General features: G+C 38.1%; 1 protein-coding gene across 1 annotated transcript in view; it reads left to right on the top strand.

Moving 5' to 3' along the window:
* Window positions 1-27283, top strand: part of TCERG1L (transcription elongation regulator 1 like) — a 215830-nt gene that overhangs the window by 143405 nt on the left and 45142 nt on the right. The window contains 4 exon segments of the mRNA XM_007053034.4: window positions 1203-1328; window positions 14513-14607; window positions 17633-17721; window positions 24397-24551. Coding sequence (XP_007053096.2) covers window positions 1203-1328; window positions 14513-14607; window positions 17633-17721; window positions 24397-24551 — 465 coding nt within the window.

Here is a 27283-nt window from a genome sequence, read left to right on the forward strand (position 1 = left end):
TAAAGTACTTGTGGTGCCAGTTATAGCATGTAAAAGTCCTAACATTTTTGTATATGCTTATTTATATCTCAGATATGAATAAGAAATACCAGATTGAGTTGCCACCAATGGTATAAACAGTCACAAATAGTAGTTTTTAAGGAATAAGTCTGATTTAAGATATATCATTTATTTTGTGAATTGGTGGTTATAGTCAACAGTATAACAACATATAAAATATTGATCAATAGTTTTGCTTATTAACCTTCCCTCAAAAACTTGTAATCAGCGATTCAAAAGACTCCAAGTGTGTTTATGGAGTTTTTATGGAATGTTTGTGTATTCCTGCTACAATAAAGAGCAAGTACTACAGAAATATTCCCCACGAACTACTGTATAACATAGAAAAACGGGGGTTGACAACTACCCCAACTACAGTTATACTATTCAATAGAGCAAAAGCCTGGAAAAATCTGGTCATATTGCATCATGCTTGGCCAGAGTAGACATTATATGAATAAACTCACACATACCTCAAAATTAATGCTTAAATTTTAACAATGAATTTTGCAGTAGCTCTAAATTGAAATGTATCTTAAAAACTAAGTAGCTCAGTTTTAATTAGCATAGATTTAGCAATAGAGCTGAGCGACAGTGACTAATTCATCATAAATAATGTATTTGATTCATTTAGACTTTTTCAGTTTTTGAATTGTGTGAGAAAATTGTGATTTTCTTGGATGTACTCTTGTTTTAAATCATTTGCCAAATAATTTTGGAGAATAATTCTTGTCTGGAAGCAGTTCATTGTGAGGAATCCATATTAGAAAATAGATCTGTGTTGGTTAGTTTTGATGGGCAAATAGGTTATTTGGTGTATTCTGTTCCTTGATTGGATGAGCATATCCCTGAAAATTTGTTTCCTGGTAAAACTGTTCCATATGAACTAATTCAGAATCACCTTCTGTGATTACTCTCAAATATTTGCTTAAAATTCACTGTCTCTATGAACAAACACAAAAAGGGGCATGAACACAGTGAAAATAGATTAGTTTAAACATTCAAATGATTATTCACAAAAATGTTTTGAAGTATTTGCCCAGTTATATTTAATGACAACTGAATAAAGTAATTTTGAAATTAGATTGCACAAGCAAAGTAGATTTTTAGTAAATGTATCTAGTGGGGAAAAAAGTAATGTTTTTCTTATTGTCTGTATGCAGGTGCTGCTTCTAGAGTGGATGCTCATATGACTCCTTTGATGCCAACGCAAGTCACCAGGGTTGCTGCTGTATCTACGCCAGCTGTGACTTTCATGGCAACCAATTTCATGGATCAGACATTAACAGGTGTGTGTATGTTCCAGTGTACTTATTATATTACTAAACCATATGTTCCACATTTGTGTACTTGCAACCAAATCAAGTTTCCCATACTGCATAGTAATGCAAAACTTTGAAAAAAATTCTGTGCAAATGCTACAGAATTTACTCTGGTTATTTATGAGCTTGTTCAAAATATTTTAGATCCTGTTTTCCCTGCCTGGCACTTGGCAGCAGCTTTGCATTTGGTGGTGCAAAAGATTAATTTCTGGAGCCATCATTAGGCCTCCCATGTTCCATGTCAGTAGTGTTCACAGGCATTGCAGATGTAATATAACCACCTTGTCAGAGTTGGTCTGTGGAGTCAGACTGTCTGAAGCCGCATGTGCCCCACTGATCCAAGTATTGTGCCCACAGCCATCTAAATGTGCATGTGTTTGTAGGTGAAAGGATGTGGCTGGAAGGAGGGGAACTGGTCCTTCCCAAACGTGTGAGAGACCTTGAGGATTTGTCTCAATTCACTTTTACACATGGCAAGTCATGGTTAAAGGGAGACTGGAAGTTGATGTGAAATTGTAATTATGCTTTCCGAACTATGTGAAATACTGACTGCCTGACCATGAATACAGTTGCACTTTAGTGGAGGATGACTGATTTTGGACTAAGCAAAGTGATTTTTCTTCCTTATTAGAATGAGGGGGTGAATTGAGCTGAGGCACCTCAAGACGCTGGAAGAATATATAAGCCATAGGTTCTCCGGCTTGTCCATATCCTGAACCCGTGTTACAACAGAAAAAAGTTTCAGGAACTCCCCTCCCCTGTCTAGCATAAAGGAAGAGAAAGTGGTTGCAGCCCCCCCCACCCCTTGGACATGTTGGTAAGCACATGTTCTTGGGCATATTTTTTTGAGAAATACTTAGGCCTATTCAAGAATTAATAGTTTCTAGTCCTGGTATAATTATATCAGATCTCTTATGTTTAAGCAATATTAGCACAAAAAATGTGTTGCACTAGGAGCTGTAGAATGAGATGGTCACATCTCAGCAGCTGACCTACTTTTTCATGCTCAGAAATTACGGTGCAGCCATGTTCAAGTCATCTAAATTGTGCTGGTAAAATACACCCGGGATAAAAATTAAGGTCTGAAGTAGGCTGGGCTGAAGGTTTGTCCCATGGAATCGATAATTATGGGCTGTTCTACACAAATACATTAATGGAATCATAGGTTCCCCTGAAGAGGAGAGTTGCCTGTTTTCTTGTTACGTCTGTCCCCAAAAAAGATCTTCTGATTTATTTGTGATTGCACTGAATATTCTCTCTGTCTGTCTTTCTTACACACGTAGACACACAGTTTTCAGGCATTAGTCGTATTTTCATTGTGAGATATTTTGGAAAACTTCAGAGAAGTGTGTGTGTGTTTCCTTTTTGATATATTTCAACTCAGGTGTGTTTGTCTTTCTTCAGTCATTATCTACTCTTCAGAAGTTTAGCTGCTTTCATTACCTGCAGAGTTATGTTGCTTGGAGACCCAAAAAATCCCTGTATGTGAATCATTAAGAATGAAGGGACTGTGCTAAATTGTGTTATGTTTCCTTACTGAAAGCAAATTCTTTGGAGTAAATAGACTCTAATACTTTTTAAGGAATGAACTGAAAGTAAGATGAAAGTTTACTCAGAGTCTTTCTGAAATGTAGTTGTGTAGCCAATTGCAGGTGGGTAACAAGATTTCTAGTGGTTCTGAGACCCTGTTAATAACCTTCCTATTGACAGACTGAAAAACAACCAACCTCCCCATTTTATCCATAATAATGTTTGGTGATTTGATTGTATAGAGCCTTTTCGTGACTATCAATATTTTCTGTAAGTCTGGTATGACATTTGTTCAATAGGTTTCCTCAATCAAACGAGCACTGTTGCACCAGGCTCATTGAAATGTCATAGGTGTAGAAAACCAATCATATTTTTCCACTTACCCATGTAATGTAAATAAGATGAGCATTATACTTTTGCTTCCAGTTTTTTCTTAAACTCATTCATCTTTCCCAGTTTTTCTTGTTTAATTTTCTGGTAATTTCACTGAAGGAAAGCCATGCCATGAGTTATTCTTTAATACTATCCAAGATGACACAACAGTATTTCCATGGGTTACTACAAGTTAGCACTTTCAGTGGTCTTTGTCTTCAATGGAAAAATCAAATTAATAACAATAAGCAATAACAATTCACAATTATACAGGGCCTTTCATCCACTAATCTCAAAGTGCTTTACAAAGGTGGGTAAACATGATTGTCCTCATTTTGCAGAGGAGTCAGAGAAAGGTGAAATGATTTGCCCCAGGTCACAAAGTGACTCAGTAACAGAGCAGAGAACCCAGATCTCTTACCTTCCAGTGTGTTGCCATATCAAAGTTTCTGTTTGAAGAAATATAGAAGAAGGTGGCATGCACAAGAACTGTGCACTGCTTTCTTGATTGTTGAAAGGGCTTCTAGGCTATAAAATATTAGATTACACCTACCTGTGGACCATTTTGTTCCCTTTCTCCCCCGGCTCCGATCCATCCATATGTGGTAGGGAAACTCCATCTATAGATCTCCCTTTCTTTCCATTGAAAGTGTGCTGGAGCTTATTGGACCTTGCCTGCCTGGACTCTAGAAAGAAGCAAAGAGAGGGAAAGCAGTATATCACTGTGAGGTGTTTGCAAAGGAGTCAGAGGATCCTCCATTTTAAAAGTTCCCATCTGTGCAAGATACAGAACAAAGGGGAGAGAAAACTACTCTGAGATGAAAACATCCCTAAAAAGGTCAGAATTTGCATCTTTATAAAACAAAACAAAACATAAACCTTCCGGGGAACTAGATTTATCTTTCTTAGTGGTGCAATGTATCATATATGTATCGTCTAGCTAGGGCGGTAACTGTGCTGTGCTGCACTTTGTGTATTCTGACTGTACTAAAGTAGTTCTTTATATCGTTGCCAAGTTTGAACATTTTCAGACCTTGTGGAAATGCATAAATGAAGTGATCTCTAAAGGCAAATAATTAAAATGGATAGAAGGAAATACTTTCCTACACAGTGTGTAACTAATCTGTGGAAATTCACTGCCATGGGCAAATAGTTTGGGGGAATCCAAAAAGCAATAGATCTTTTAACATTTGCAACCACAAGTCCAAGTGTCAAAATGTCACAAGGATTATCAACTCTCATGCCGGGCATATAATTTGGGGAGATACAAAAGGGAAGATATAGTGTAACATCTTCTTTTCCCCACGGAACACTGTTGCATAACTGAGCTAGTGCTCTGAACTTTTCCCTGAAACATCAAGTACTTGCCACTGTGGTAGCCAAGGTACCAAAAAAGGGCCCTGATTCTGAAAAAGACTGAAGCTTGTGCCTAAATTCATGTATGTGAGTGGTTCCATTGACTTACATAGATAGGGGTACTTACATCTATAAAGTTAGTCATATGTTTATATATTAGTAAGATCAGGGACTAGACACAAACCGGTGACATCTGGTCTGGTACAGCTATGTTTCTCTGGTAATTATATTTCATAACCATACATATTTTAATCATTCAATGACCAATACTAAATATACCTTTCCTTATCGTGACTGTCATTGACAGAGGGGAGCTACATTATCTGTAGGCAAAAATACAGTAAAACTGTGATAATTCAAATGTCACGGGGGATAGGTGAATACATTAGAGTATTGAGGTTCTATAACTGAGGAGAATTTGAATGTGATTAATAGACTTTGGGAGTATGACCCTGTTTTAGAGAATACAAAGTTTCAGATAACTCAAGTGCATATAATCCAGATTTTACTGTACTGTAATGACAGATTCACTAGCCTCACTCACTAGAACATTTTTATTAAGATTATATTCACCACAAATATTCTGTAGAACACTGTACAACAATCTACACAGATAATATTGATTTTTTTCCTCCATCACAAGTAACACTTAATGGCCCATTAGTAGCTTTTCCTTCTGTCAAAATATAACTCTAATTAAGGGATTTTACAAAGGTGATAGCCACAGCATAATAAAACTCACTTTCTTGAGTCAATGCTAAAACAAGAGAGATGGTCCTCTGAAAAGTTCATTCATTTATTAGACTTACTAAGAGAAGTGAAATATCACTGATCGCATACAAATACAGTATGCTTAGTTATTTCAACTAGATTGCAACTGGTAAAGCCCCATCTAAATTCTAGAAATACCTTTACAATCATTAGGGCAGATATGTTTTATCAAAATGAGTTATATCTCTAAATTTTCTGTTAGCAATTGGGATTGGGAACTATTTTATTCTATTCTGTGCTAATCTATTCTGTTTTACATAGGTTCTTGTACCACTATCATCACTGCAGTATCTGAGTACCTTTCTCTAGTGTAGCTGTCACATGCAGTTTGTTCTTTCTCTCCCCCTTTTCCTGGGGGAAGAATTGGGTGTTCGGTGTAGTGTTTTATTTTAGTAAAGTTTTATGTGTTTAAAAAATGTATGTATTGTACTTAAAACAGAAGATGGTGAGGTTTGTGTTAGCCCTTCATTCCTGGAGGAGTTAATTCCAGAGTCTGACCGGCCCACAGGAAAGCTCTATCTCCTTCACAAATGAGTGTTATCCTTGTGGTAGAAAGTCCTGTTGCACCTGAGAAGCAGAGTTGTTAACCACAACAGTCCCCATCCCAGAAGTTCAGGTGATCTAAAAGATACCCTGAGCCCACACCACTGAAAACTTTGAAGATTAGGACCACTATCTTAAACTGGATATTGTCTTGGAAGTCAGCATAGAGTGGAAGATAGCATGTCAACAAGAATTAGCAAAGGGCTGAATTACAGCCTAGAGACTAGCTTGATTTTTCTTCTGTCTTGCAAAAGAGTGTAGGAAGGATCCAGGGGGTGAGAGGGGTAGTATGATGAAATGAAAGAAGAGATGTGGGAAGGGAAAAAATATATTTGGCTTTATAGATGCAAGAACTGGATGATAATAATGCTGTCTAAGGAATCTTGTACCTGCGGGTCACCATATAAGATGATGTAAATAGGACATACTCTATAGTTTTCATTCATGCTTTCCTGCTTTACCACCAACTGAGGATATGGCCCTGAATCATTACAGTTAATTAACATAAATGATAGGAATAGCATGCATTCACATGAATGCTGCTTTTCCCACTTGGGTTTGTTTTCCCCTCTTGGTTAAATATGTAGCTCAGTATGGTCCTATTTTTAATAACGTGTACAGACATTAGCACATACTATTAGCTACCAAAATAATGTTGCTGATACAACTTTTACTTTTACACTTTAAAAATATATTATTCATTCAACTCAATCTGCAACAAGTTGGAGAAACCAGTCATTGTTTTTGCAGAGTTTCCAGTATACCAGTAGGTGGCGGTAAAGCAACTACAGCAGTATATCATTGTTAATTAAGATGATAAGTTTAAAAAAAATGTCTGATTATGCTGAAAATATATAATGGCATCATTAGTGTATACTGTGGAATATTTTATACAGTTATTTCAAATTGAAGTGGGAAAAGAATTGATTAAAAGGAGAAGAACTGTAGAAGAGAAGTATACCAACTGGAAGAGAGGGTAAACATGCATCTTGTTTGATATCCTCCATTTCAGAAGATAAGATAAATCTTCAAGGTGCTCTGTTAAGATTCCCCATTTTTGCAGCTCAGGCTTCTTTCCCACTGTGTAGAGTGGCTTCTCTAAACCTTACTTTCCTATTTGACAAATCCAATTCTAATGGATTGTTTTTCTAGTTCTTAGGCTGCTGCATTAGTTCAACAAGACTTGAGCTGAAAGAACAATTCTCAGCTAGCTGTACTCTGGTTCTACTGCAATTTCTTGGGTCAGATGCAAGGATCACTTGGCTGAAATTCTATGGCCTGTGCTGTACAGAAAGTTAGAATAGAGGGTTCTGAGGGTTTCTTTTGGGCTTAAAATCAGTGAAACATGCAATGTGTCTGGTGAAGTTAGCCCTTTTCCTGTTCATGAATGGTCTGTTGTCAGAATGTTGAATTCCTTCACTATTCAAAATTGTTTTGCAAATGTATTGTGCAAACGTATTGTCACATGGGGTCTCTCACATGGGCAGACCTAGTACTTGGAGTGGGTCATGGGTGGGCAGACCTAGTACTTGGAGCCAGAGTCCACAGTCACGGGACAGGAGTCAAGAGTCAGCTGGGTCAGGCTGCTAGAAGGTTAGATGCAGGAGGCAAATTGGAGATCAGAATCACAAGTTGGGAACCAGAATCAGGCCAGGTCAGGATACCAGGGGGTCAGAGACAGGAGACAAACTGGAAGTTGGGAACCACAAGTTGGATGCCAGGAGTCAAGCCTGGGAAGCAGGGATGGGTAGCAGGAGCAGGAAGCATGAGGCATACAGTCTAGAACAGCTAGACTGTTCAGACAGTTTCCTTTTCCTGCTGCTGGCTTAAGTGGGGCCAGTGGGCCAATCAGCTGCTCTGGGACTCCACCAATTGGACCTCAGGGATGGAACTTTACAATAGAGCTGGGCTTCATGGGTCCCAGGTAAGCTGTTGTCAGGCAGAAGGTTGGAGAGTCACTGTTCCCATGAAACTTGTGGGCCCAGGTTTGAGACCCATGGGTCATGACACGTATTTTATTGTGATTGCTTATGACCTGTTTCCTGGGAGGATTCATGTAAGTGTTCTGTTCTCACAATCTTCTGTTTTTTGTATATGATTTGTCAGCTAAATCATGTATTGTTATATCGGTTCTCTAATTGGATGATACACGGGGCAATTTTTAAAGGAACAAAGGGGGAATAGATACCTAAGTATCTTTCACTGGCAATCTGTTACCAACCGTCCCTTGAGAGATGATCTTGAAGATTCAAATACAGTTGGATATTTATATGGATATCAACAATATCCAGAATTATAATTAATGGCAACAAATTTTGGAAGGGATATTAAACTTTGTGTTTTAGGACTTAAGCCAAGATCCAACTGTTAGAGGACAGGATGAGAAACATGTGAGAGGCAGGTCATCCCATCTCTGTCTCCTAGGGGAGGAGGGCCATCTTACATCTTCCTCTGAAGCATCTGGAGCTGGCCACTCTAAGTACCAGGATCCTGTACTAGATGGACGTTGGGTCTAATCCAGTATGGCAATTCTTATGTTCCTATGAAAATTTTGCCGAAAATCTTTAAAAAGTGAGCATGGGACCTAATTTAATTATCTTGGCTTTTGATTCTCCCATAGTTAGAAGGGGAGAACTTCAGAGAGGGTAAGAAAGCAGGAGATGATTCATAGATTCTAAGGTCAGAAGGGACCATTGTGATTATCTGCCTAGTCTGCCCTTCTGTAGAACCCAGACCATTGAACTTTCACAAAATAATTCTAGAAAAACATACAATCTTACACACACACACCCCCAAAAATTCTAATCTTGAATGTTACCATCCTGGATCATACTTCCCACCACCCCATTCCCATGAGTAGGACTATAGAATTTGGGGACATTTTAAAGCTTTTCAATTCCTCCTTTCCACAAGGAAAAGCATTACATTTGGCTATATATGTGGAATGTAACAACCAGGTTACTTCTGACAGAAGAAAAGAGAGAGAGACACAAAGGACTTGAAGCTATACTTATTGCTTAACATTCAACTCCCTCTTATTTCTTTCACACAAAATCATTGTGCTTTGTGAGTATGTGTGTAATCCTATCTGCAGAAGAGTGCAGTCACATATCTTCCATTTAAGTATATTGCACCGGTGCCAGGATTCTGTCAGGAGTAGGAGATATTTGGGTGGAGGGAAGGTTAGGTGCCCATATATACAAAAATACAAGAGCCTTGGCTGAATTTGTAGGCCTCCATTTTCTGTCACCATTCACCAATGTCAGTATCTCAGCAGAAATTTAGTAATCGTGTGTGCTCTCAGTCTTAGCTGCTTGGGATGTAGTCATGTCTTTGTGTATCTCATTTGATTAGTTCGTGCAATTTCAGGTCTATGAACAAGATGTTGAGGATATGCTGAGTTAAGTGTTCCATCCCATATGCAACAATATTTCATATATGTACCAAGTGAATTTATTATATTTACCAATTAAATTACAATTGTGACTATTTAAACTTACTAATGCTTTCTTTCTTTCCTTTGAGCTACTCACACAAACTTATAAATATATACGATATATATAAATACATATGAATAAGAATCAAAGAGCTGTTGACCAGTTTTGAAACCAGAACAGTGATCAATACTAAAGAAATAAATAAAACATAAAATAGCTTCTTCCTTGGATCATCCAAGTCAGAAGCAAGAACTGGAGGAAGGGCTATTGTGATTTCCCCCTAAACTGTGAGGAAAAAACCACAATCCCCATTTTATTAGGCATCCATGTACAAAAGATTTTGCCTCACGTTTTCTTGCTTCTGATTATAATTATGTAATTAGGAGTATTTAGTTAGTTTACCTTTATAGTCATCTAGTGTCTTGACTCTTCCGTCGTGAAATAATTCTGTTTTCCATACAGGGATTATTTCATGACAAGAGCATCAGAGTTTGTGGAAATCCACAAAGCAAGGAGTACTTAAACATGTTATATTTTATACTAGCGCTAGCCCTCAGAGAGCTATTGAATAAGTTATTCTGTGCTAGAATAGGCACAGCATCAGAGCCAATTTTGTGTGTAAAAAGCCCTGAGTACTCAGGTTAACCCACACGCCTCTGAAGTTGCAGCAAAATCAATGTCTGTTAAAGGAGTATCTACTACAAAAGGAAATTTCTCCAGCTTCTTCAGCAGGCACATTGAGAATATTTAATTTAAAAATCCCTATCAGTGGGGGAGGAATTTATGAAAGCACATTTTGTTTGTCCATTGCTTCTGCAGTTTCAGATAAAAAGGTGAACATCTGCGATTTCACTGGTAAAATACCAGGCAGAGAACTAAACCTATTGTGGTATTGAAAATAAAGAGAAAACAAACAACCAGAAGTTGGCTCTGAGACTGACACTGAAGAGAGAATCTGACTAATTGAAGGATATCATAGAGCAGAGCTAATGGACAGGAATGACTTTGTGAAACAATTCAGAAGAAATCGCAAATCTTCTTCCTTGAGAAAGATTTCAGAGGTGATAAACAGTGATAACATAATATCAGAGCTGAGTCTGGATTAGGTCCTCTTAGGTGCATCCTCCACATTTCTCTAATGATGGTGAGAGTCAGCTTGGATTGTCAAACGTCACTTCTCTCTAGTCCTGTTCACAAACAGGTTTTGAAGGGTTTTTTTAATCTTTTTTTTCCCAAAACATATTTTTCAATCTAATGAGAACTTTTACTACAGATTAAGGAAAAGAACAAACAATAAAAACAAAAATAAAGTCTTCAGGAGAGAGAGTTGTGAGTAGTGGGGAGAGAGAGCCCCATGACTCACTCCATTACAGTCAGCAATAGAACCAAAACACAAAAAGCATAGTCATGCATCAGTCCAGGATGCCACTCCTTAACAAGACATCTCTCTTCAATTACATATATATGCACATCACAGCCTCCTTCTCAGCATGTTTGAAGTTTCATCTGCCAGAATCACTGTGGTGTTCCTTTTGATTTGGGAAACTTTCTGTATGTGAGATTAGCATGTTGAGAAATTAAATATAGTGAAACATAGTTTAGAATACTTACAGTCAAATTCATGCCAGGTGTGACTTCATTGTGTTACACTAGATATGAATCTTGCCCTTAATGCTTTGATCCAGTATTAACAGGTGTCTAGTGTAGGAAAATATATTTAGAGATTATTTGATAAGTAATAGCCACTCTGCACTCTTCCCTACTCTAATGGGGAAATCAATTGATAAATGTATTCAGTCTTCCTCCTGATTACGCATAATATTTAACAAGAGAACACCTAATCCAAATCCTTTCTGGAAAAGTGATTTCTCCATCATCCCCTATGATATATATTTTCACTTTGGTGGAGCAGTGTCGAATATTTACATGCGTCCAGCAATTTTTCTCCAGGGTGGTGTTCGCTTTTTTTAAAAAAATGTTTCTCGTTCATCATGGCTTTAATACAGTCTGGGGGAAACTTCAAGCTTCTTGTTTCCTAGAAGTATGGGATGCAAGCCCTTAGATTTGGGTGAAGGGATCTGTGAGAGGCTGTTATGTCAGACAGGCTGTTCGCAGCTCTCATCTCATTTTACAATGTTAAGCAAAAGCAGTGTGAGTGAGATGAATCTAAAAATCAGGTTCTCCTACCTCTTCATTTTTGTACAAAATAATGGTTGTATTGTGATTTTGAGAAGTGTGTGCTGAGGGGAAGCACACTAGCAGTGGCTGGAGTCATTCTTCCTGTGAATAGGCAAATAGAAAGAGGAGTACTTGTGGCACCTTAGATACTAACAAATTTATTTGGGCATAAGCTTTCGTGGGCTAAAACTCACTTCATCGGATGCATGCAGTGGAAAATACAGTAGGAAGATATATATACACAGAGAACATGAAAAAATGGGTGTTGCCATGCCAACTGTAAATAGAATGCCAATGGGAAGACTTCACTGGAGAAATCATAGATAAAAGGAGAATGTGTCTGTTCCCTTACTAGGAGAGTAATGGTCAGACTGGAATTTTGTTGTGTATGCTTGTTTGTGTCACTTTGTTTTCTGTTATATGCTTGCTAACATGTTCACACTCTGGACTCTGAGTAAAATCCATATTATTTGTGTGTAGTATTCTTGTATGTGGTTCTGCTTTATAATGCATGCAATAATCATGCTTTATCATGAATTCTCCAATAATTATTGCAAATATACCTTTTGTAAGATACTGAACAAAAGTAAGAGAATATAGTTTGCAGATTGTCAACCATTCCTGGATTCCAAGCTAAGGTGGTTGGCAACGAGGGTGTTGGAATGCCCTTGTGGATTGCCCTCATCCCACCAAGCTGGCTCTAAGATGGAAGCATCTCCTCATCTTTATGTTATAGTGTTAACAGATCTCTTTGAGAGTTCAAGTATAAGCTATTGCTTGGACTATGAACAATCTGTTAATATTAGTAAGTGACAAAACAGAAAATGCCTATCTCATTGTGAAGCAGGCTTAATATTTGCCAAGGACTCTCAGATGCACTGTAGTCCCAAAGAGTTGTAAGAAGATTCATTTCTGCATAATCCAGTTCTCCTTTTGATAATTTGTACAGGGCTGTCATGTGATCAGAGCTCTTCAGCTATGAATTCAGGAAAATATGGTAATGTTTATTTTGTATGTAAATGCTACTGCAGGAAATTTTAACTTTTATATGTTGAAACATCATCACTGCTTGGTGTGATGTAGTGGAGGATTCCAAACAGAGAAACCTTACAGCTAAATATCCCTGAACTTTGGAGATCTGAACTTCCTGGTGTGGGGTCCATTTGATAGATTAGTAGATTTTAAGGCCAGAAAGAAGAATTAGATCATCTCTGATCTGTGTATCACAGACCCTAGAATTTCATCCCTGCATTGAACCCAGTAAGTTGTGTTTGGTTAAAGCATATCTTCCATATAGGCATCCAATCTTGATCTGAAGACACCCAAAGATTGAGAAGCCATCACTTCCTTTTGTAGTTTATTCCAGTGGTTAATCACCTTTACTGCTAAAAATTTCTAGTAAAACGTGGCAATCCTGTATCCAGATTTTGTAATACAGGGCATGAATCTCCACTCACTCACTCACACTGGGGTAATTCCAATTAAGTCAATTGAGTTTCAAAGGTTAAAGCTACTGGAAGTAAGAAGAGAATCACATCCAATAAATTGTGATTACTGAGTGCAAGTTAATGATGAAGGAATCAATAAATAGACATATCCAGGAAAGGAGAATGAGGAGAGACATTCTCTTTTAAGGATCAAAAATAGTCCAGATCTTATCTTTTTTGGAACTAAATTTGTCCATAAACAGGGTGAAATTTGTGCATGTGTGCGTAGGCCTGGCTGTCCACTCTGCTACTTACCAGTGTAACTTCATTGTCTTCACTGAGTGGCAAAACAGTATTGTAGGAAAGAGCCAAAGTGTCCTATCCTCCATTTTGAACACTTTTTATCACACAAGTTAGGGGCTAATTCTCCACCCCCTGTGCTCCTTATGTTGCTGTTTGCCCCTATACAAAGTGAGTGTAAGATGTGCTATTCTGATATGGCAGTATTTTACACCCAGTTTGCAGTCACTTTGCTTGGGTGTAATTGATTAATAACACAAGGTACACAGCAGTAAATAGAATGAAATCTGTAGTACTGAAGACCACACTCATTATGAACCTCCTGTCTTAAAGAACAACTTTAAGATATCCCCAAACTTACTGAATGCATCTTTATACTCCATTTATTAGACCACTTCTGTTAAGCAGCCAGACTTCAGTCAGTCCCTTAAATGTTTACTTAAAACAGTTTTCACTGTACTGAGGAGACGATAGCCCAACACACTTTGGAGACAAATGAACTTCCAAAGATTTTCCAGCTTCTTCCATGCTCTAAGCAGCTAAGGACAAATACAAGCTCTGATCATGCTTCGGTAGAAGTCAAAGACCGTTTTGCCATTGACTTCCATAGGAGCAGGATGGAGACTACAGTACAATAAATAATCAGCAAGTTACAGTGTGTTTGAATGTATCACAGTAAAATGTATGAATTTATGTCAACATTTTGTAACGTAATATATTCCTCTCCTTATGTGTGGGGAGAGAGTTTTGAGGTAGGTAGGAGAAGATTCAGATCTCCATGGAGTTCTCCATATTTCTTGTTCTAGAAAAAACATGCTGTCATGAATTGGATGACGTCCTAGGATGGAATTCATAAACACATAGTCAAGCCAGCCCATGAATGCTTATATTTACTATATTTTCCAGCACTACAGGCTCATTGTTCTATCCCTGACCTAGCATTTTTAGTGCACCTTCACCCCAACACCTCAAAGTGGATTCAAGCAGGTCTTGGGATGTGGCCACATACTCTTGGAAACTGAATAGATCACTTCTATCAAATATCACAATCACTCATTTTAAATAATGGAAAATTTTGTCTCACCATCCAGCTTATTCCCTAATGGGGACTCTGTCTTTACAGCTAAACTCGAAGCTCCCAAGTGATAGAATATAAACTCCTGAGCTATCTCGGTGGGTAATTAGGAATATATTTATTGTGAATTTAAATATATATATATATATATTTCCCTTACAGATAAAGGCAAAGAATCAAGCAGAGCCTCCTGCCCACCAACATTGATTTTGCATACCGACAGGAAAAGCAAGCCAACAGAGAATGATGAGGATAAGGTCTGTTTCTCATTATGGATTTTGTTCTCATTTTAAAAAAATTGAACTGCAGAAATCAGAGTGAGTAAAGGACTATCATATGATCTGGAGCTCTTCCTGTCAAGACAGGATTGTTCCCTACTCTCTATTTTTCTAGAGGTTTCTGTCAAATCTGTCCATTGTGGTACTTTATATATGGCCTCCTTTACGGTAGCATCTGAGTGCCTCCTAAGTATTTAAATACAGAAATAAGAATCTGTGTCTTTCTTCCTCACCAGACTACTTGTTGTTGTTTTGTTATTATTTACTTGTCTATGTTTGTGCAGGAGTGAGTGGGTGTAGGGTATGTCTACGTGTGAAACTCAGCTGATGGAAAACTAAAGAGAAGAATAGAGTTCCCTATAATTCTGACAGTGTTTTAGTTTCACAGACATTGTGGGAGACTTTCTTTCTATCTACTCATCCAATCTCTCACTCAGTTTTGTAACCTTGTACATTCTAAATAGTGCTGGGGAGTGAAGGAGAGGGGACATTAAGGCAGCACTTTAATAGAGACCAGCTCTTTTTGTCCCTTTATTTGCGCATTTAAATGATTTGGAGAATCAGGATCTCCAAGGCCCCAGCTATCAAGCATCTAGAGATCCCCAAACTCCAGATATGTGTGCAGAAACGTCCACAAGCCATGAGAGAGAAGTGCATGAGGACTCATTTTTAGGCCTCTACCTCACTGTCATTGCAACACTTCCCAATTTGATATCCTCTGTGTATGTAATTAATATACTTTTACCCCTTCTTCAAGATAATTAATGAGATCATTACGTAAAGATGGTAATTTTATATATATGGATTACAACTGTTAATGTTCATTACATTTTTATCTAATGTAAGAATAGAGATTAACAGCAACACTAGCATTGTACATATGTAGTATCTGTGTAGCTTTTTTATACCCAAATTCTTTCTCAGTGGATTGTAAAGGATATGGAGAAAGTCCAGAGAAGAGCAACAAAAATGATTAAAGGTCTAGAAAACATGACTTATGAGGGAAGATTGTTTAGTGTGGAAAAGAGAGGACTGAGAGGGGACATGATAACAGTTTTCAAGTACATAAAAGGTTGTTACTAGGAGGAGGGAGAAAAAATTTCTCTCTGAGGATAGGACTAGAAGCAATGGGCTTAAATTGCAGCATGGGAGGTTTAGGTTGGACATTAGGAAAAACTTCCTAACTGTCACGGTGATTAAGCACTGGAATAAATTGCCTAGGGAGGTTGTGGAATCTCCATCATTGGAGATTTTTAAGAGCAGGTTAGACAAAGACCTGTCAGGGATAGTCTAGATGATACTTAGTCCTGCCATGAGTGTGTGGGACAGGACTAGATGACCTCTCAAGGTCCCTTCCAGTCCTATGATTCTATGATGTAGGGCCTGAATCAAAGTCTTTTAAGATATGTGGAAAGACTTACTTTCCTCATGAAGACAATATGGAGATTAAACTGTTAGGGCCAAATTAGGGATACATGTCTGTAATGAGTGTGCTGGCATGGGAGAGTCCTACCCTTATACTCAGCACCTCACCCTCCAGCACCTCCACAGTGTAGGTAACAATAATGAGTCCGCTTAGTCCCTTTGAAAACAAGAGGAGACCATTCCTGGCAGGGTTACACAACTCAAAGGTGATAGGTGTGGCCAGCCTCTTCTCCTCCTCTCTTTTCTCCCTGCCCTACCAGTTTACCCCAGTAAGGCAGCGCTGCGTAGAGAGCACCCTCAACCTTCTGGAAAGGTATAGCAAGTGCCACTGTTCAGTGTGTTTCATTCTCTCCACTCCCATTTCTATCCCACCTTCCCCCAGCACCTTGGAGACATTATGCTTTATGCAATCATAATGTCTAAGTCCATCATCCCTCAGACTCTGCAGCTGATCCAGAGTGCTGCACTGGCTCTCAGAAGCATTATTGAATGCTTACAATTTGTAAAGCACTTTGAAGATTAAGAGCTCTGTCTATGTGCTTATTATTTTTTAATCATATCATCCTCTCAAGCATTGACACTGTACGGGAGCTATCATAGCATCTCCTTCCTCCTTTCCATTCATTTCTTTAAGCTACTGATATAAATTGATTTTTAACGCTTAAAACACTTATTACCTGTAGCTTTCCAGACTACCTGATAAATAAATGTTTTGGAGATTGCCTGTCTGCAATTTTCAAATAGTTAACAGGTCTACATATGCCAGACTTCCAGCCAAAGGGCAAAAATCTCAGTGCAATGGCTGGTAGCGTAAGAACTGTTGTCAGAACATACACACAGGCCAGTGGAGAATCACTCTCAACAGCATTATTCTTGAGCAAAGTAATGCAAAATTGTCTACAAATAGGTGTTATTCCTAATAATGACTGAATTATTAACTTATGCAGAGCACCCTCAACCTCCCTGATGCCTGACTTCCAGCAGTTCCAGTTGCTTACTGTGCAAACTGCCTCCTGCAACCATACGCTCTTCACTGCCAAACAAAAGTGTTTTGCTGCCAACCCAAGGCACAAGCACTAGCACTCCTTCCCTTCAAGCCTTTTCCTCACACCTGTCCAGATGTGCAAGTTTTCCTTGCCCCTTCATGTTCCTTCAGAGCATTCTGCACTTTTCGCTGGCCTTCTGGTTCCAAAACCCCACCTGATCCTGAGCTTTCTGAGTATCCCAACCCACATGGTTGGTTGGTTTCCTTCTTTCTGATGATGATGTGGCCTATCCTAGTTATGGTGAAATGCACAAAATTATACACAGTATTCTAAGTGAGTTGGTACCTGTGCTGTATATGGAAGACTCTATCTCTCAAGCTTTGCATGTATAACGTTCCAAATAGGGCAGTGTTTATATTCTTTCCAATCTAACGTAGCTGGTTTAGAGGTAGATGGTTGTCCGTATGGCCTCCAGTGGTATAACGATGATTTAATATTCCACCTCCAGTTTAAACAGAGTTGTTTATATAATAGTAGCACTCCTAAGCATCAGTTTCACCTGCTGACTAATTTTTGTGTCTTTCTATGTCAAGGATCATCCTTTGAAACTAGTAAATGAAGATGACAGCATATCAAATGGCAACAAGCCTGTGGCATCTACTCCTGTACCAGGGTCACCATGGTAAGTATATTCAGGATGAATAATAATGAATCATCAATATCATTGTTATTGCCAAACATATATTAGTGGTCTGTTTCTTTATGAGTGCATAATAGCAACAGTAATACAATTCTGGATGTTTAACAACATTGCCCTATTTTCTTTTACAAAGTAGCATTGTAGGTTTATATCACTATTCATATAGCTACACAAAATGATAGGACATAGCCACATGTACAGTCTAAGACAGCTATCAAGCATTTATAAGAAAAGTTGAGTGTGAACCTGATACCAACTCAAGCTAAGAATCAATTCTTATCTCCAGAATGTAAATGATTGTGGGGTTTTTGCTAGTTCATATCAAGTAGAGTTATATAGAACTTCAGCCTCACTAGCTTGAGCTCTGATCTTATCAGATCTCACAAATAAGGAAGGTCAGCTCTGGTTAGTGCTTGAATGACCTGAAAAGAAAACTTTGGTACTGCAAGAAATACTATTGATTATTTAGGGCCTGATCATTCTCATCTCCCAGTGACTTCAGTGGGAGTTGAGGAAACTCATTGTCTTACAGGTTTGTAATAGATCTCAGGTGATATTTATGAGTAAGTTGTGTCCTGTGAGCTTGTTTTTCTGGCCAAATCCCAATTCAGGCAATCTGCCTAACTAAAACCCCTCTGTGGTCTCAACTGGACAAAGATAATTCTTCACTTTCTGTCCTGAACTCTGTGTGTGTGTGTGTGTGTGTGTGTGTTTTCTTTACCCCAGACATGGCTACATTTTAGTGGCAGGGAAAGTGATCCCTGTTGTTTTTCATCGGTCTGTAGAGATTTGTGGGATCTCTGGATAAAAGGTCCTATGTAAATATCTGTAATTATGATTTATTATTATATTGTGTCTTATTGCAGGTCAACATGATATATATACAGCATAATGCCATTATTAATCATGACCTATATTTAAGATTCTTGATAACCACTCCTCTCCATGACAGCTGCTACTATGTATAAATGGTGATATCTAGGGAACCGTAACCATTTAAATCCAACAGTATCATAAGCCATTTATAGCATATTCTAGCGATCTATTTTTGTACAGTAGAGTCTGTAATCAACTGGAAACCTGCAAAAGGAATTCACAGCATTCCATCATCTTTAGCAGCTTGTGCTGAATGGTGAAAGGGCCATTCAGCACATCAGTTGAAATTGCCCCTTTCTTTGGTCCTGATTTCTGATACCCTTACTCACAATGAGTAGTAATACCTTACTTTTCTAATAGTGCCATTGATTTCAATAAGACTATTTGATGAGCAAGACATTACTCATTGTGAGTAAGGGTATCACAATCTGGCCCTTTTTATTAGGTCCCACAATGACTAGCCCTATTACTGACAGTTGTCCCCTGCTTGATGTGACAATACCCAACATGCACCATGCTGATGCACTCAGATCCACCGTGAATCACACTGGAACATGGAGCATGCCTGTATGGGGCGTCTATATGATTTACACCCTTTGGGATATAAAATAGTTCTTTAAGAACAGGTTTACAAAGCCATGCCAAATAGCTAAATACATTAACAAGTTCAACAAAAGCCTGGAATTTACCTCAACCCCTCTCCACCTGTAGGTTGGCTCCATGCTTCCGCAGGATTCCATGGTTGATGTGACATCACTAGGTGTATGCTGGGGTGTCATACTGGAGAAACCTGAGTGGGGCTGGAGGTTGTGCCTCTTAAAACAAACCAAAAGGTGAGTTTTCAATTGTTAATGTGCTGCCAGTCCCTCTTAGTCTTGTAGGGCATTCAGCACAAAGTGCCAAAGGTAATGGAATGAGCTAATTCTGAGCCCCATCCTGCACTTCTTATTCAGGCAAAACAGTTGCAAAGTAGGGTGAAGCCCTCCATTGGCTGGTCACCTGAAAAGAAGAAAAGTAAGCCACTTGTTGTGCTTTGTAAAAGCATTGATGTACATGTGTTGTAATGTGGATATTTAAAATCTATGGAATCCCATTAGTATGTTTTAGATACAATGTGTTGTATTTAAAACTATTTTAAATAAATATAGTTCTTCCACATATCCATTGAAATTGACCAATTTTACAACATAAAATAAATATTTTACTTTGATTTTAAATATATGTATAATACACTTCATAGAATGAATAACAAATACATGTGAAGCATATTATTTGAAGTTAACATCCCATTACGGTGAATACGAGCAATTTGTGATTCTTGGAGCTGTTGTTGCAGGCAATCTGTACACAGACTCAGGCAGAAAACACAGTATTGGTTTACATGGGACTCACATTTGGAAGTTTATACACCTCACAACTATAAAGGCTAGAAATTTAGGCCCAAATTCACCAGTCCACTCTGACTGCTTTGCACTGCTTGGACAACTAAATTTAGCTGGTGAATTAAGCTGGGTTTACACTAATTTTTTTACATCAAAGTGACTTGAAAGAGATGGAACACACTGTGAATCTCTACTTTAAATCTTTTAGTGAAAGCTTTAGATTCTGGTGTAGAATTCTGTTTCAAGTGCTGCTGAATTCTGTGGAAAATTCAGCAGCCATGGAATCACAGACAACAGAGGATATGTTTCTTGTCTGCAAAAACAGCAGTTCAAACTGTAACTATTTATGCCTGTCTTCCTTTGTCTTCCGACAGTTAGCAATTACAAATAGCTATGAGAGCTGTGAACTTGTTTCATCAGTCCCAGTGGGATGTTAATCATGAAGCCTAACAATAACAATTTAAAGGACAACATTAACTACTTCAGTGATGCATTACAACAGAAACAGCCCATTAATTTACTTACCCATAGATACCACAGTAGTCAGAGATGGAAAACGATTGCTTAGTCGCTTTACACATCCCCTGGGGCCACTTTTTTCTCTATACTATATTTATGTTTCCAGTGGTTTGTCCGGTCTATTTTTAAAGGTCCCAAGAAGTTAGGCTTCCATCCCCTCTCGCTATGGATGACTTTTCCACAGCCTTCATCATTCGGAATTTTTGTCCAATTTTTTTCAGCCAGAATTTTCCCTTCCTTAATTTCATTCCATAACTCCTAGGGAGAATTTCCGATCTGAATGGAATTCTCCATGAGAAGAGGACAGAAGAAAAGATTAGCTGCTAAGGCCCCAATCCTGCAAAGACACATGCTTAACTTTATGCACAGAGTAGATCCATTGATTTCATGAGGACCATGGACAGTGCATAAAGTTCAGGAAGTGTTTTCAGGGCCTGAAATGGAAGGGGAGCAGAGAGAGAGTGAGAGAACTTCAAGGGCTAGGGACAGGGGAAGAGGGAAACAGTTGGTGGAAGTACAAGAGGCCATTGGTGAAAGAACAAGATGAAGAGGGGAGAGCCAAAAGGGAAGGGACTGCTTCCACTTTTTTCTTCTCCACAGTCTGATTGACCTCTGATGGTATCAAAAGGACTGAGGTAACTTGAGCACCCAACTATTGTTTATTGCTCAGAGAAGATCATATATTAATGAGACCAGAACACTAATGTCTGACTAAAATTTAAGGACTTCAGGTCTCATAAACATTTCTTGGCCTCCACCTGATGAATAAATTCCAATAAAAAGGAGAGATTAGAGGAGGGCAATAATTAGCCAGATTTGTTTATATGACTAAACAGTTCTCAGAAATATTAGTTAACCCTGCCTAACTACCACGTAAATACAGCATATAATATATTAAGGTTATTTTCTTATATATTTAAATGTCATTATTTTAGTTAGATAATAATTTCAGTATAAAGAACATAGCATCATCTGCACTTTCAATTTGTGATCTGTGACTGACACCAAATACCATATTTCCCCTTTTGGATAATGAAGTTTTTATTTTGCCAGAGAGGTACAGGTGATATGTAATGTGGGGGAAGGAGGTACTAATTTTAAATTAAATGTCAAATTGGGTTAGTTATGGAAAAATGAAAAGGTTTCATGAGGGACCTGCCATTTGGATCCATTTTTGCAGGTCCCTGGAGATGCTTACTTGGTCTTTCAGTCAGGTGTGGAAATGTGCCATTTCCATTTTAGCAATCGCCTTGTTTTTATTAGATAAATGCTGAGACTCCAGATGGCCTAGCAGTACACTTCAAATGGCTAATACATTATCAGCCTCAAATGTGGTCTCCCATCACCCAAAGTGACAGAAACTGTGTGTGAGATCAGAGACTTTGAACTTGTGCATGGGAGAAGTAACTATTAAATTATTAGAGAGCAGGATCAACAGCTTTTTGAAAATAACCTTGTTCTCTTCTCCTCCTGGCCAGAGATGCTGATGTGCATAATTGGCAGGGGCTGAGACTGTCCTAAATGTGTATGATGGCATGACTGTGACACTCACAGTATACTGGCTTCCTGCTTTTGAAGTACATCATGAGCTCCACGTAGCACTCCTATGGGGACAGATTCTGCAAAAGGGCTGAATGAGCTCAATTGCCATTAAAGCTAATTACAGTTGAGAGTGCTCAGCATTTTGTGGGAGGCATGCACCATTTGACACTCTTGGGCCCATTTTCCACAGATTTAGGTAAAGGGAGAAATGGAACCATATTATTAAATAAATCAGTTAACTGCTAATTACTCCCTTCTTCTCCCTAATGCTTGGCTTCTAAGGTGCCTGCCAGTAGGACTGTGGTATTTATGATAGTTTGTTTTTTTGTTCCTAAAGTCTTCCATCAACTCTATCCTGATCTATTGTGAGCCAAAGACTAATGCTTAATGGTACATTTAGAGTTTTTGATCTGATTAACGGTGTCTGTGATAGAACTGAGAACTGTAGCTCTGAGACACAAAGTACCAAATGTTGTTTTCACTTAATTATTACCACATAAAAGAACAGGTCAGCCATTCTGGGATGCTATTTTCAGAGCTGAAGCATTTGTATATTATAATAATATGAAAATCATTAAAATATTTTCAGGTCCCCACTATTCATTTTAGCTCCAAAGATACGAGGGACTTGCATCAGGGATAACTATAACTGAGAAGTCAACAGTTTTGTGTTCACTTCCAACTTTGTCTTCTACCTTGGAAATGCACATAATTTACAATGCATCGTTAATTACTTTTATCTTCTTACTTTTACCAATAGAACATTTCTTGCCTCTGTTTTCTGCACTATGAAGATATACAGTCTCCCTTTAGGCCGCTCCAAAGGTTATATATTTTTTATTACCAGGACAGGCAATCAATGGTGCTCTCTTACTATTAGTTCACAGAAAACTTCAGATTATCCAATAATAGTACTTAGCATTTATATATCACTTTTTATGTTCTCAGTCTTTTACACAGAACAGATTTCTTTTTAAGCATGTCTTTTTGATAGCTGTATTCCCCTGTGCCATTGAGAACTGCCAAGTGGTGGAGAGCTTGCATTAATAAGCTCAATTCTTGCCAGGTATTTCTGATTCAAGGAGGTCAGGAGCTGGCCCTTTATATGTATTTTAGAATGGCATAGTGCATATTTGTTGTATACTACTTTTCTTAAGTATTCACAAAGTACAGGCTTCAGATGCATATACTATATGTCTATAAAAACTATACATTTAATCAAGTGCATCCGGGTTTACTTGAATATCCATCATTGTGATATTGTACCTATTTTTAAAATAATAGGAGTACTTGTGGCACCTTAGAGACTAACCAATTTATTTGAGCATAAGCTTTCATGAACTACAGCTCACTTCATCGGATGCCTAAAGTGGAAAATGCATGCATCCGATGAAGTGAGCTGTAGCTCATGAAAGCTTATGCTCAAATAAATTGGTTAGTCTCTAAAGGTGCCACAAGTACTCCTTTTCTTTTTGCGAATACAGACTAACACGGCTGTTACTCTGAAACCTATTAAAATAATGTTTTTCCTGTTTTAAAAAGGAAATGTAATGCAAGGAACTAAGTTAATGCAATGCTGAGGCTGACATTTAAATTGCACAAGTCAGGAATTTCTGGTTCGCATAGCAATCATGGCTTGGTCACATTGCGTATTTGATCCAAAAGCCCAATTAAATCAATCAATGGGAGGGTTTTTTTTAATTGATTTCAGTGGACTTTGGATCAGGCTCTTTCTGTCTTTGTGGCATGGAACCCCTGGGTTTGGCTGGGATCCATGGCCGTGGAGGCCTAATGGTATTCTGGCTAGGCCTTCTACCTCAGAGGCAGCCACATGAGGTTTCTGTGGCTGCCTTCTATGCAAGGGCAAACCCTCTGAATCTATCATATCTGGGTGTTGAGTAGGCATTGACTATGCAAAACAGCTTGAGACCTCTGTGGTTCACCATCTTCACAGATACATTCTGGAAATGTGAAATGTAATCCTTTACCATGGCCTCAATTGTTACAAGCATCATTCTTTTACCTTGTTTCTATTTTTTGTTTGTTTGTTTTTGTTTTTTCCCTGTTGGGGGGAGAGAGAGAGAGTGTGTGTGTGTGCGCCCGCGCCCGCGTACTATTCTGACCACTGATAATGACATTTTATTAGTATGGGGAGAAATTTCCTTAGTGCAGAGACCTTAAGTTGGATAGGGCTATCAGCCTGGCCAGGCTATCAGCCTGAGGTGAATTTCACCCAGGCTGTATAAGACTATGGAGAATATTGATTTAGCGATGAGTTTAATATCTTGTTTCTATGTGTATGTGAGATTATCTAAGCATAGTTTATTAATTAAAATAGGTGTGTAGTCTGGACTGGAGATGACCGAGTCTTCTTCTTCAACCCTACAATGCAGCTGTCAGTATGGGAGAAACCAGTGGATCTAAAGAATCGTGGTGATATTAATAGAATCATTGAAGATCCACCTCATAAACGCAAGCTGGAAACTTCAGCAAGTAACTAAAGCTGTGATTATTTGCATATATTTAAACTCAAATGCTAAATGAAACTTGATTGTTAAATATATTAAGTGAAAATGATCAGAATGATGATTTTCCTGTTGGATTTGTGTAAAGTATTTTGTTAACAGTAATGCTGCTTAGAAAATCTTTATTTACACTGAAATTCTAACATTTGTATTGGAGTTCTCTCATTGTTAGCAAGGAAGTAAAAAATAGGTGGCTTATTATTGTGAAAGAATCTTTGATTTAAAAAATAACACCTTGGAAGACTTTGTTTTTACCTTTAATGCACGCATATTTCCACAACGTACATTGGGAATGCGTTAGCATAGCATGATTTCTGCAAATGTCTTATTGACCATGCTACCAAAAGCAGTTGTACAGTAATAAATGATTATTTAACCCAGCTGTAAGAAAATAATCCCCAAAGTAAATCTCTGAGGACTGCTGAAAGGTTTGGCAGACATGTGGGTACCACAATCCAAACATGGCTTCGCCAGTCAACCCTCAAGCACTGTAGATTTTGGAATGACATTCTTGGTGTTGACTGAAGAGAGAACTTGCTTTGCAGTAGTGCATGTTAAGTGTTTCAAATGTGTTTTTTTAAAAGATCGCTTCTTGGAGAACCAAGATTTGCCATCTGGTCTGCCATGAAGAAGATCAATTTGATGAACTATTTTGCCCTGCCCATCTCTATCCCATACCCCCCACTTCTTTCAGCTTTCCTGCTCACAGCTCACTCACTGTATTTCTAATCTACCACCCCCTATTTAATTGCTCACTCAGCCCTCAGTGGTGCAGCAATTACTTACATTAGTAGCCACTTATAGGAGTAGTCCCCACTGAGACAACTCATGTCAGTATTTGCTCAGTAACATGAGCTAGGCCCTCAGTCTCCCCCTTTACCAGTTATTTAGCCTTATAAAAGTAAAAATTTCTCCCTAAAAACATGCTTTGCCAGCTGATGGCTGTCTGCCCTGGGCTGTTACTGGTTTCCACTCCATTTAGTGTTGCTTCTTGATCTGTGTGATAATTCTTGGCTGCAGCTGAGGGAGTTGGGCTCAACATAGACCTCAGCTGTTTCCCTCTTCTTCCCTCTCCCCAATGTGGTACTTTGACAGGTGGGTTTTTTTTTTGGTTGAAGTGGCAAACCACTGGAAAGATTAAACCATGCTGTCTGGACATTAGCAATGGGTGAACAACAAGTTTTCTGCCCTTGTTAGGAACAGGTCTACATGCAGACCAGTTATTTGAAGCACTGTTCATATTTAATTAGCTGTTTGGATTGGGGGATCATCACCACTAGAACATATGGATTGAATAATGTATTTCATAGTATAGTTACACTTGCAAAGCTCCTTTAATCCATGTCTGTACTTTAGTGGTGAGGTCCATGAAGAAGAAGAAGAAAAGTAAACTTAAACATTATTTTTGAAAATATAATACTTTGTAACTAAGTGAAAACAGTCCCCACATTTCCCATGAAGGTATGTCAAGTGAGATTTATTTTTCATCTATGATGAAAGTAAAAAACACAGTAAATTTTAAAGGACATAGTGTATATTGTTGATCCACAAACAAGTCTCAATGGACTACTCCTAAATAGGAGTTGTGAGGATGAACTGAGAATATGAAAGGGTGTTCCTGCAAGTTGATATGAGTAAGTGATAATCAGGACCTTTGTTGTAAATGTTTGATAGAAAAAATTCCATGGACTGTTACTATAGAGGAAGTGTTAGTCTTTAAGATGCCACCGGACTCCTTGTTGTTACTATAGGGGATATATTTATATATCACTTAACATCATTTAAGAGATGAGTTTCTTGCCTTTATAGATATAAATTCAATTTTAAAAGAGACTTGGAACAAAATCAAAGCTTTCTTCATTTGAAGCAGACAACTTTCTGATAAACACAGTGACAAAAAGAAAAGGAGTACTTGTGGCACCTTAGAGACTAACCAATTTATTTGAGCATGAGCTTTCGTGAGCTACAGCAAAGGCTCCAAGACCAAATCTTCTGAAGTTCCGGTTCAAAAGCACAATGCAACATAAGTTTTGTTTAGCAATAGCAATAAAAGTGTAGGGCATTCTGGAGAATTAATTAATGACTGGGTAGGTGGGGATGATAACCCAAGACAAAACTGAGGGCCATTATCCATAGCCTATCATTAATCCTCAGAATGTCTTTGTGCCAAGGCCATTGTTGGTACATGTTATTTAAGAAATTCCTATTCTGTTGTGTGTCCTATTCTTTACATGCTATTGTGTGTGTGACATTATGCCTTGACTATTGTGTCAGGTTATTCTGGTGAAATATAGCTGGATTTTCATTGTTGCTAATAGTTTGCAGCTTCCATTGATCTAAATGGGATTTGTATGAATATTTCAGAAAATCAGGTTATAATTAGTATATATTAGCTGATGAGGTAAAATAAATTATTTGTCAGCATACCCATTAGCTGAAAATCTTGAGTAAATAAATAAACCAAATAAGCTATATGTTTGTGAGATATGTGAGAAATGTACTTAGTTTAGTTGCTGTTGTTGGGTTTAATTAATTTTTTTTTAAATCAAAGGCACACAAAAATATGCAAAAATATAACACAAAGGCAAACATAATTATTATCAGAGTATCATAGGTTATCAGCATATCACTGTCCTAAAAGATCAAGTGCATTTGTAATTCAGGGATGACTGAAAGATTAGGCATTTATTAATTATTCCA

This window comes from Chelonia mydas, chromosome 7 (assembly GCF_015237465.2).
Source record: "Chelonia mydas isolate rCheMyd1 chromosome 7, rCheMyd1.pri.v2, whole genome shotgun sequence".
Classification (NCBI taxonomy): domain Eukaryota; kingdom Metazoa; phylum Chordata; order Testudines; family Cheloniidae; genus Chelonia; species Chelonia mydas.